The 12957-nt window shown below is 31.8% G+C and overlaps 1 protein-coding gene across 1 annotated transcript; it reads left to right on the top strand.

The window, feature by feature from the left end:
* On the top strand, positions 9301-12354 carry LOC105178191 (ADP-ribosylation factor-like protein 8c). The gene is made up of 6 exons (XM_011101602.2): positions 9301-9681; positions 10940-11021; positions 11146-11178; positions 11275-11396; positions 11725-11886; positions 11993-12354. Exons 1-6 carry the CDS (start codon positions 9644-9646, stop codon positions 12108-12110), a joined length of 555 nt encoding a protein of 184 aa, XP_011099904.1. The 5' UTR covers positions 9301-9643; the 3' UTR covers positions 12111-12354.

The raw sequence follows: 12957 nt of genomic DNA, 5'->3' as shown, positions 1-12957 counted from the left end.
CATCTTTTCTGCCTTCCTAACAAAGCTAATTGCTCATCATACCACTCACAATTGTTTAAACTCTCTCTCTCTCTCTCTCTCTCTGTCACACACACACACACACAGAGTTTAATTTCATGTGATGCCAACTAACAACAATCTCATGTGATGTTATTCTGTTTGATTCGTTCAAAATTAAGTATATGTCATTTTCAGGCGTAATGTGTTTGATCTGCAGCCCTTTTCAGTTCTTGTTTTTCTGAAACGTCCAAAAGGAACTAAGTGATGGAACTCTTTTACCTTCTGTGGGGACATAACAGTACGACATTAAATCCCACAAGTTTGGATAACCCGTTTGATGCACCTAAATTTGCCCATTTGAATTTGAGTAGAGATTTGAAATGAATGCATTTCTGCAATAATGAGTACTCATAGCAAGATAATATTCAGCAACACTGCAAATAATTGCAATTCTGTGTATCATTGACATTTTTTTTCTACATTATAATATTATAATTTAAGTGATTAGTATGATTATAGTTTAGTAACTGGTTGTCGTTAGACGCGATCCCGCGAGCATATAAGAAAAATATAGTATTAGATGAAGATGAAAACAAAAATTGTGAAAACGCATAAACATAGTGTGAGATAAAAAAAAAATAAAGAAGTTGCGAGAAAAAATCAATGTGGGGGTAAGGTGTAAAACAAAAAATAAATTATAATTATTGAATTATTAAAAATTATAAAAGTTAATGTGATAAACAAAACATGGAGAAAGTGACAGACAAAAATTAAATCGTAATTGTGGGTTTATTAAAAAGATGGAGAAGGTGTGAGAGGAATATGGAATAGCTGGTTGAGAGTGAAAAAAATTATAATTGTAAAATTATTAAAAACTATTAAAATTACTATTTTAATCAATTTTTTAATTAATTAAATTTATTATTAGGATAAAATAAATTTTTTTCTAACTAAATATATATAATTAGTTGTCCCTGAACGAACACCCTAATAGTTACTAAGTTATTAATATATATGTCCCTCCTGTGCAACAGCAGCGGCTTCACCATCGCCCGGATGGGGGCTGGCATCACCGATGTTGCAACCTCTGCGAGGGGGGTGGTGTGGGTGGGGGTGATTATTCTTTTAATAATATTTTTATTTTTATAAATTATAATAATACATATAATATAATTATATCCAACATGTCATCTAATTTATTTTTTATTATTCAATTCCCCAAAAAATATCTGATTGGCATACCATGTCATTTTCCGATCAAAATTTTTGGGCCACCAAAATACTAAATATTAGAAAGGTGCCAAGTCTCGGCCAATACTGATTCTTTCAGTAAATTTCATCAATTTTGAAACTTAATGAATAAAAAATAAACATAATCATTGGATTAAAATTAATATTAGACCTATTTAACGGACTGAAAAAATAAACATAATCATTGAGCGTTTTTCAATTTTATATAGGTTTTTGTGTGAAAACGAGAATCGCTGAATCAGTTAATAAAATTATGCTTTATATTGAATAGTAACGTCAAATTAATATATTTTCAACGAGAATATATATAAATAAATATATATTTAAAATAATTACTGTTTTAAAAATGAAAACATCTTTGTTCCATTTGTGTCAATCTTTTTCTCAAGTGTTTTAAAGCAAAAGTTGGACAGAACATGCTGCCTGCTTTAACAAAGACTATCAACAACCACTTTGTTCACATGGACAAAGTATCTATGCTTCATTATTTTGGGAGACGAGTCTTCTGTTCTTTCTTCCTCTGCTAATTATATTTTATTTATCATGTAATTTTTCATAGAAAAAGTTGGACGTCTTTGAAAATTCAAAATATTTTAAATAAAAAGAAACAAATAATTTTTAAAATCTCTATAATGTAAAATTTCACTAGGCAGAAACTTGAAAATGTATTTTGAATTATTTTTCATGAAGATATATATTTAATCTATAAAAATAAAATTTGTCGTTTAGATATATATCGATTGTGTCTTTACTGTTAATATATATAAAGGTTAAATACATTACTTCTTGAATTATACGATTCAAACCCCTTAGTTAGTACGGTACTATAAATAGTGGCACGCAGTCTTTACATGCATAAATTTTTATTTGAATATAATATACTTATACTGATTGTATAAATTGGTTATTATGTAATTTACATCACTTTTTTCATGTAAATATGAACTCATAGGAATTTTATTCTTAAAGTAAAGCACATCAGACATTATGCCTCCAAAATTTTAAGAAAGAAAGAATTACACCTTTCCACAAAATAAAAATTGAGAATATGTAATAATTGATTAAGAAAATTCATTATATATGCTAATGTTTGGGTTGGTGAAAATCAGTTCAAGATAACACAAACATGCAATTAAAATTCAATTTCAAGCAACCACAATGGTGAAAGGAGACAAAGGTTGCTGCAAAGAAAAATGTTTGATGTTGATATTTAGTCAAAACAAAAGAACTATATGGCTCTTTTGTATAGCACTTATGCCGCGAACGCAATCTTCGACGATTTGATGGAAGAATACGCGGGGCACCTTCTGTAGAAAAATTTATTATTGAAGATGTCCAACAACGGATCTTAGTGTTGATTTACCTACTTCTATTAGTACTTTGTGCACTTTTTTCGTTTATGGTGGATCTCTTAGCCTGTTCAGGTTATTGCCTAACCTTTCATGTTGTATTGTACCGATGTACTACCATTTATTTAATGAAATTTATATTTACCGAAAAAAAAAGTTTTCTCTATAATTTGAACAATATAATTAGATTATCACCAATAAAATGAAAATCTTGCATCGTAATTAAATATAAAACTTATACTCTTATATATAAATAGAGAAAATTGACATTGAAGTACTCAAAAAAGTCGGTTTATTCAAGAACAAGTTAGAATCAAACACAAAACCAAGAAGGTTTTCTAAAATTAGTAGAATTAAGACATTCATCTGTCAAAGGGGGTTTTCAAAGAAAAAAGAATCTGGTTTTTGGAACAGTGCAAAGGCGATCGCAAAATTTCATATTGATGTGTTCAGAAAACGCATGTATTGGATAAATGATTGGAGATGCTTGGTCCGCTTGAATTTGAAAGTGATGAAACAAGTGTTAGAAGGTAAAAATAGTGAAATAAGTAAAGAAGAGGGTGTTATTGCTTGAGTTGGGGTGTACAAGAGAGATTGATACGAAATCAGAGCTCTAAGTACAAATTATAAGGTTGTTTTAAGCTAATATAGTAGCAAAAAAGGTGAGAAGGATGTCGCTCCTGCTGTGTCTGTCTGGAGGAGGCCCTTCTAATCGTGTGAATATGATTGTGTGGATCTGTCGTGTGTGGGTGAATGTATGGAGGTCAATTCTCCTTCTGGTCATTCATCTTTTGACCTTGCCTCTCCTTCTTCCGCTGGGGGAGGTCCCTCTTAATAGGCAACAACAAGGTTGTTGGAGGAGATCACGGATTTGGAGGATCATGACCTCATAGTTGTTGGATAAGATTGATCTCTCTTAAATTTGGTACTGGTTGATCCCCTTTGGATTTGAAGGGTAGTTAGGGGATAACCCCAGATTCGAGGAAGGATATTGTAGTTTGTTGGGGAATGGAGTCCTTCTTTCTAGGGGAGTCATGTGTCCTTGAGGACCTGCTGGCTCTCCCTTTACCAAATTGTTCTCTGGAGAACATCCACCACGACTGTCTACTAGATCCTTTTAGGTCTCTTAGGGTGTTTCGAACCTCTCATGACCTGGGTTTCTTTGGAGCGTTATGAATCTCTTTGTTTTTTTTTTTTTTTTCACCGACCACTTGAACTAACTAATTTTTATGCACATCACATATTGTCATATGTAATTAAATCATACCATCATAAAGATCATTGATGCTTTGAGATGCCCATATCTACTACTGGAAATTAACCAATAAATTGTTGCTACGAGTTTGAACAAAGTTCTCATCCAATGACTGATTTCAATTCCCTCTCATAGGAAAATAGTTATATTTTCTCTTTTTTTGGTATATTTTCTTTTATTTTTTTTGGTATGTAACACTTAATGGTGTAACCTCTAAGCATAATTTAGGGAAAAAAAAAAAACATAATTTGGTATAGTGGTATCAAAATTATCTTTTGGAATCTAAAAGTCCTTTTTTTATTTTATAATAGTTGTAGCACATGTAACAGCGCTATGATTGTGTATCACCTAAAATGCCACACTGAAAACAAATCATATTTATATATATATGTGCATAATCCGGGTTAATTATTTTTTTATTATTAAAAAATAAAAAGTTATATAAATATAATTTAAATAAATTATATAATATAAATATAACGAGTCTCGGATGTAATAAAAAAATATTTATTTTAAAAAAATTGATCAAGTCGTGGATTATGTCGCAGTTCCAATCCATGACATGAGTACAATTCACAAATTGTGAATTGTATTAACTTTTTTTTTGTTTAGTTTTATTTTTTATAAATTAATTATATTTAATTAATTTTAAAAATACAATGAACCATACAAATACAATAGTGTATATTTTTCTATACAATTTTATAAAAATACAATGAATTATACTGATAAGTTTGCCACAGTGTTGGAACCCTTCGATTGAAGCCCGGGGCCAGATTCAGAATTTAAAAAAAGATACAAGTGATTCCTGTGATATTATAAATGTATAAATTATTATCTCATATGAAAATAAACAAAAACAATTTACTTTCATATATTTTTTAGAAAACAATAATCCATAAAGCAAAACTCTTATTGGTGATGTCGGATGGAATTACACAAACATATAGTAAATAAAACTTAATCTTAAAACTATAGACTTAGTAAGATAAATGCAAATTGAATTAATATCAAATAAAACTTCATCTTAAAATATAAAATTATTTAAGATAAAATATAAATTAAATTAATATTAATTTTGGAGATAAGATTTTGAATAAATAAAAAATAAATATTTAATATATTTAAAATAGATGATGTTTTAAATCAATAAAAAAATTATCATTAATTTCTTATCAAAAAAATGTACTTAATTTCTTAAATTTAAATGGCTGACAACTTTTGAAAAATGGATAACAATATGTATCTTCATTGATGGGGAGAATCCCAATTTTAATGCAGAATATCGAAAATAACCTTGATGTAGGGTATTTTCGTCATTGAAAGCTCAAGATCCGCACGTCAATGAAAGCAGGTCGGATAGTCCATGATCCAGACCCACTTAGTGACCGAAGACCCCGACACATGGAGGGCCGTTCGATCAAGGATGCCCATTCTTCCGATGGCGACGCGTGGCCCAAACAACAGTATCCACATGGGCCTTATAAATACCCCAACACACTACTTTTTGAGGTAACTGACATTTGATATTTTCAACCTACATTCTCCAGTTCGCATATTTTTACCTCGAATAACTCTAACTTGAGAGTCGGAGAGTCGTTGTCGTGGACGAATCCGACGAGTCTCACGTTCGTGCTTTATCCTCAAGACCCAATCACTAGATCTTGGGAGAGTACGTGGCTGTGATCGAGATTACCACTCAAGATCGCATATTTCGAGCGAGATCATTCATCAATTTAGATATTTTTTTTGCCATGTTAGACATATATTTGCTGAATATTTTGAAAATATTAATTTAAAAAACAGAGTTGTCATTAAAAAACAACAGTAGATAATAAATAGTTAATAATTTACCTTTAAAATAAAAAAAAGTAAACAATGTTTACATCTAATTAATATCTTTGTGTATTTATTAATGATAGAATCAAAGTGTGTGAAGCGAAGAGGTGAAATGATGATGATGAGATGATGATGGTTGTTAAGTGTCGATATTAGCTGTAGTTTACATTTTGCTTTCGAAGTTACGAAATTTGAGTTAAGAGTACGTAATATCTGGTGGGCTTATGATTGATTTTTAAATGCTAATCAAAGTCGTGTTTTCTTTAATATCTCATTCGACATAAAAACGCAATCATTCCACCGTATAATCATTGTGAAATCCAATTGGATAGTGTTGAACTGACTTGTTTCATTCATAAGCTTTACTCACTCAGCTCATATCCATTTCATTGATGCGAGGGTAATTTATTAGACTACCTACTGCCCGTTTATATGGGAATAATTAAATTTACGTTATCAATGTAAGGTTTATTTATATAAATTAATTCTCTTTTTTTTTTATAAAATTGCACGTACATCCATTAGAAACGTCGACATTATTTATATAAATCATCATTAATTTTTAAAAAAATTACACATGCATACAAGGAAAACGTCAATAATATTACACAAACTACCTCTACTTTTTAACTGTCAGAAGAGATTTCTGTAATTACGCAAAAGACAATGATTATTTGTTAAAATAGACCATAGAGTCATTTTTGTACTTATAAAGGGTTATATGCGATATATATATGTATACATGGAGTGATGTTAACATTATTATAATTTTTTTCTTGTAAGTGCAAAATTAGACGTGAAAATATTAAATGAGGGATAAAAATTAAAAGTTTATGTAAATATTTTTTTTGATAAAGTCAGCATTTTTCGTCCAAACGCTAACGAAAGGGAGTGAGGTATAAATAGTAAATTTTTTAAGGGAAATGTAAGTATAATTTGAAAACTTCTTTGGGAGAAAGCTTAATTTCGCATTTTCAGAGGGAGTTTAAATGTACTTAACATAGGAGACTTCTCCTATCTGACCGTTAGTTGTAGCTATAGACTTTTGTACTGCAACACGCTTCAGAGCGTATAGAAGATCCCCTATCATCTTATGGTAGACAATGAATTCTATATTGCATTTCAATGGCCGCTATATGTGTTTCGACTGCACTGGAATAAGGTTTATGATCATAACCACGTCATAACATGATTACTTCTTAGGTATAGCTGGCCCAAGTATGGGATTACTCTAGATCCTTAATTTTGAGAACTAAATCATGTCTTGTCGAAGCCGATGAGTTTGCATCAGCCGTTCAAGCCACATGGATATCCATATGATAACTCCTCACGCGTCAAATTCAGTCGGCTTGATAATTTCATGTCAGCCACCATTGAAGTATATAGTCTTCATACATTTATCGTTGATGAAACACAACACTCATAACATGAATGCAGCTCTTAGTGCAAATCTTAATAGAACCTTTGATGCCCTATCTCAAAGGTTCTTGACTTTGGACATTTCAAACCCAAAGTTGCCGTTATGCATAATCTAACTCTATAGGTTGTTAGGTGGTATGTGGGCTTTGTCCGTAATAGCATATAAGCAGTAAGTAAATACAACAAATATGGCCAAATGACTTTACTTATTTATGTTATTCAACATTACAATGAAAGAAATTGGTAAAACAAATTATTAAACATCAAATCAGATTGAATTTCTGGTCACCTACTCTAACATGAATTCTAAAAGAAAATAATTAATTTGAGATGTTCAAATTAATTCTATAGATTAAATTATGTGATTATTTAATGGAGAGCCCACCAAATTCAAGTTAATATGATTAACTGAAATTGAGCATTGTCCAATTAAATTAATGAGATTGATTCATTTGAATTTATTACTTTATTGATTCCAACTTGATTTATTTAATTTGATTAAATAAATTTGAATTATGCCTTTAAATGGGATTAATTTACAGGCCCAATTAAATGTAGCTGGATATAAACTAATTTGTATATTGAATTAAAATCAAGCCCAAGCTCGCATTTAATATGTCCAAGCCCAAGCCAGTGAGCCCATGTGTGAGAGCTACAACTTCACCCATCCATGACGCAAGTGACGGACAAAAGGGGGGTTTTCTCCAAATCCAACTCGGCCATACATATTGATCCATTCATTTATAGCAAGAGGGGTGGACAGATCCACAGTGTGGTGTGCACAAACTAAAGAGAACTTGCTTTAACTCTTATGTGAAAGTCGAAAGGAAAGAAACGAAAAAATGCTTGTACCAATTGAAGATCAACTACAAGAGGCAAATTCCAGATTTATGTTTCCATGTAAATTTTTATTTTCAAATCTAGCCATTTTAATTTGTATTTTATTTTTAATTACTGTTGAATGAATGCCCGAAAAGGGATTTGATCCCGCCAAACTTGATGTGCTGCGACTAATGTGGGGCTACATAATGGTACCTTTTAATTATGTAAATGCCTCTAGACTTCTTACTAGTATAAAATGGCCAAGATCCCTAAATTTCAATATTCCTTGTAAATACATTACATTGAATTCTTGATAACTATCAAATATATTCTTGTTATATTTTGCATACACAATGAATATGACATGATTACTAATTAATAATTATGTGCGATCGAGTTCGATTTCATTTAAAGATGGGCGTCCAATAAATTCGACGCCCACTCTAATTCGATTGAGTTTATATAAACTTAACTTTGGCCATGATAAGACTAGTTTAATTCAGTAAGATGGGTATAAAGGAAGCGTTTGCGTGCGCTTTAGAAAAGTGCTTTTCAGCTTTTAACTCCAAAAGCACTTTTGAAGTATTTTGGATACCAACTTATGTTTCTAAAACCTCTAAAGAAAACGGTTTTAAGCCAAAAGCTAGAAGCACCTTGAGGGGTGTTTTTAGCTGTTTTTGCTTTTTTGTAAATGAATTCAACTTTATTTTATACTACTTTTCCCTTATTATAATAATCTTAATTCAACTCTACCGTTTTTAATTTATTTTCAAAATTATATATTTAAAGTTGATATAGGAATTTTTAAATAATTTAAATTTTACCAATAATTAAATTTAAACACATATTTAATATTTTAAGTTTTTTATATTTTATGTGCTATATCATCTAATTATATTATTTTATTCATATATTATTATTTGATCAATTCATAAATTAATTACTTTTTACAATCATGCAAGTTTAATTATTGTGTATGAATCAATAATTATATTATTTAGTGGGAGTATTATTAAATTAAATATATTTTTATAATACTTAAAAAATATAAATATAAAATAATAATCAAAATAAAATTTAGTATTTTTTGTGAAAAAAATAATTAATAGTAACAAACAACAGGCAAACTATAAACAAAAAAAAAGAGTATTCTTTCAATACATAGGCATAAAACAGTGTTTCGTCGATTAAGTTGTGTAGCTTTTATCCATTTTTTACTTTTTTTTTTTTACAAATGCTATTTAATTTTAATTTTGTTACAACTTTCAACTTTTTCAAACACTCTCGCATGGATCCGTGTGCATATAATATTTAAAAATTATAAACGTTTTTTGGTTGGTAATCATTCCTCTATCTCCCCTTATTTAATTTCAGAAAAGTTTCAAGTTTTAGTCCTACCACACTTCAGTACCACACGAGGGTCTAAGAACACCCGGGAAAGGGTAAAGAAGAAGAGGTAATTGAGAAACCTCAGCCCTATTGTGCCCGGAAACTAACAAAAAAAGGTTGCGAATATCTTTTCAGTCGGTGAAATTTCGCCCTTTTCTCGCACGTCAGACATCCCTTTCTTGTCCCTTTTCTCATCTCTTCTCTCGTCTTTCTCCTCTGAGAATTCAAGAACCAGAAGGTTCTCCTTCTTTGTTTTCTTTCTCGGAATTTCTCTGAGTTCTTCTCATCAAAATATTATCTCCTTGTTAATATTTCGAACATGGGCTTGTGGGATTCTTTACTCAACTGGCTAAGAAGGTAAGTTTTTCTTACATATATATATATATATATATATATTCCCTCTGTATTCAGTTTAAGGGTTTGCAGTTGTTTCTTTAGGCTACTTAGTTCTTGGTTTTTTTTTTTTTAATTTTTTCTTCCTCAAAATAAATGGTTGCCGGACGTATGTTTTACCAATTCTTGTATTTGTTGGATTAACATGCTGGTATTTATTTGATGCTAGTTTTTTGTTCTGTCAAAGGATAGAATAAATAGGTATATTCTGCTTTAGGTCTGTCATATTAAAGGATTAAGTGGGTTTATTCTGCAGTATTTTTATTTATGTTGGATTTGGATTTATTTGGCAGTATATATATTTCTGAGCAAGAAAAGAAAATGGCCTTGAAAATATGTTGTTTTTATTAAAGAATCAGTATCCAGTCTCCGCTGCTGACTGCTACTAGTTTCTATGGTGGCTTATGCAATTAGGAAAGATCTTCCAGTAGTTATTCTTAAGTTGCAATGAAGGATTTTAGACCTAAGAAACTTAAACACAGTATAATAAATCTGTTGTGCTTTTAGGATATTCAAACTGTAATGGAGTTATAATCTCTCGGCACCGATCTTGAACTATTTTTCATATAACTTTGGTTGATTTTGACTCTGTATTGGATTCAATTGATCTTAATCCTCGATCCAAGCACAACCCCCTTGGTGTCTTGGTTTATGTTATACCTTGAGAAGATTTTAGACGTAAAGAAATAACAAACGGGGGGAAATGGATTAGGAAGCATTGCACCTTAATGCCTGAGTATTACAGAGATACAAACTGATAAACGAACTGTAAGATTTTGTTGTGTTTCTGTGTCTCAAATAGACTGAACTAATTGAATTTGAATCAGAACCTGACAATCTCTGAATCTCGTATATCTTATATATTAAGTGATGTAATATTCCTAGGTCATTTCTCCTTCAAGCACCTCTAGTTTATGTGTCTTTCCGTGTTATTTTATGTATTTTAGAGGTATTTAAAATTGGAGCCGAAATAATTCTTATCGTTCTTAATATTGGCCTTCTTGTCTGGGGTATTTAGAAGAAAAAATGTCTGAATAAGCAGTTGGGTGCCATCTAAATCATGGATGATGTGCTTGCATTTATTTGAAGTTGGTAGTGTCGGCCATGAGATAATTTGTATGTATGTTCCTGCATTAAACAGTCACTAGTTAGTGTTTCAAACTTTTGCTAGTTGATGGTGTTAAATTTTAATTTTTTTATTTCTAACTATGTGCCATATCAGCTTATTCTTCAAACAGGAGATGGAACTCTCTCTCGTGGGGCTACAAAATGCGGGGAAGACTTCACTTGTTAATGCCATTGCTGTGAGTGTATATCAAACATTTGATTTCTCTCTTTGACACGATGCACATGCATGCACAGACGTAAATGTGCCCATGTTTTCTGTTACCTCATTTCGTTACACTAATGGAGATTGTCTTTTATCAGACAGGAGGTTATAGCGAGGATATGATTCCAACGGTAGGTATCATATTGAGTTGTTAATGAAACCACAGCTGCTTTCTTCTGGCTATCACTATCCTTAGCAGAAACTTTTCTTCTTATTCTGGAGAACAGGTTGGATTTAATATGCGCAAGGTTACAAAAGGAAATGTGACCATAAAACTCTGGGATTTGGGAGGGCAACGAAGATTTCGTTCCATGTGGGAGCGTTATTGTCGTGGTGTCTCAGCTATACTGTAATGCCCATATTTCAATTTTCTTCCTAATTTGGTAGATCACGTGTTTAATTGGAATAATCATTTTATTTGTGTCATAAAGAACAATAATTCTGTGTCACGTGTATAACGTAATGTTGCCATGTTGCATACCTGTACGCATGAAACATGTCTAACTTAGCTGGGCATGTTGAGGTTTCTAATTATTTATTGATGACGAAGCTACTGAAGGGAACAACTGGAAACATGAAAACTCTCATAAATTGCAATACAGACAAAAGAAGCAGAGAAGTGGACCTGGTTCGACTTCTAAATTCCCTTTGCTTTGTTTCTCTCTTACGTGCAACAGATATGTTGTTGATGCTGCTGATCGAGACAGCATACCTATCTCTCGAAGTGAATTACATGATCTCTTGAAGAAACCTTCATTGGCTGGAATTCCTTTGCTTGTCCTCGGCAACAAAATTGATAAGTCAGAAGCTCTTTCACAGCAAGCACTGGTTGATCAGCTGTAAGTTAGCACAAACAGGGCTAACTGCTCTTTATGTAAAAAGCATTTATTTTTGTCAACCTTTCACTAATATTTGTCGTGGTTGGTCATGTTCATTTTTCTCCAGGGAACTAAATTCAGTCACAGACAGGGAAGTATGCTGCTATATGATATCTTGCAAGGAGTCAGTTAACATAGATGCCGTCATTAATTGGCTTATTAAACACTCAAAATCAGCAAAGTGACCATCAAACTGTGAAATACTTGATTCAGTGTATTGTATCCGGTATTGTAGAAAAATCGGTGGTCAATCTGTAATGGTGGGATATGCTTGCATGCTTTTTGTTGCTGCTCCCACCGGCAAGTTATCTATGTCGGATGTTGATATTTGAGTTTATCAGCTGCTTTTTAATCCCTCCATTACCATGTGGATACATTGCAACTTATTAGGCTATAATAGCATGTCAAATCATTTAGTTTTTTTCTACATTTTTGGTTATCCAGGACTTTGATCAGAACTCAGTATCACGCAAAGTATGCGTTGCCCGTTTTCTTGTAGTCGCCCGGCATTTTGAATTTTGATTAAAAAATAAGCTATATGATGATGCTTTGTTTAGCATTTTGCCGATGTGCCTCCTTTTGTTGTTGCTGGTGTTAGCTATTTCATGAGGCCTTATTCCACACTCGAATGCGTTGGTGAGAATCATTCTCCCCCCTACATTCATTCCCTATTCGTTATGTGAATCATTCTCCAGCCTACATTTATTCACTATGCGGCAAAATGTAATGAATATTATACTTGATTACCATATTGACATGGAAGTTGCCGCTACACCGCCGGAACTTGAAGATTTCTAGACTACCTGGTTGTGTCAATCTGCACAGTAAATTGTCATGGATCTGCGAAGTGAGTTTGTCATAGCTATTGCTGCAGCATTACTGGAGTTTATCGAAATTCAGTTAACCTTCAAGTTCAATGGCCTGACGAGAAAGTTCTATCCGATCCTTGTCTAGATTACCGCCTGTTCATAAGCAGGTCTAGTGCATATTATTAGATCCAGATCCAAATCCAAACCCATTAGAAAATATAGA

Source organism: Sesamum indicum, linkage group LG15 (genome assembly GCF_000512975.1).
Source record: "Sesamum indicum cultivar Zhongzhi No. 13 linkage group LG15, S_indicum_v1.0, whole genome shotgun sequence".
Taxonomy (NCBI): domain Eukaryota; kingdom Viridiplantae; phylum Streptophyta; class Magnoliopsida; order Lamiales; family Pedaliaceae; genus Sesamum; species Sesamum indicum.
The sequence above is the reverse complement of the archived record's forward strand: the minus strand, read 5'-3'. Positions and strand labels throughout refer to the sequence as shown.

Bases quoted from the DNA above. Each gene is read 5' to 3' on its own strand.
- LOC105178191 (XM_011101602.2), top strand. From the start codon at position 9,644: ATGGGCTTGTGGGATTCTTTACTCAACTGGCTAAGAAG. The intron at 9,682-10,939 runs GTAAGTTTTTCT...GTGCCATATCAG, and splicing joins TTACTCAACTGGCTAAGAAG to CTTATTCTTCAAACAGGAGA. The intron at 11,179-11,274 runs GTAGGTATCATA...TCTGGAGAACAG, and splicing joins GCGAGGATATGATTCCAACG to GTTGGATTTAATATGCGCAA.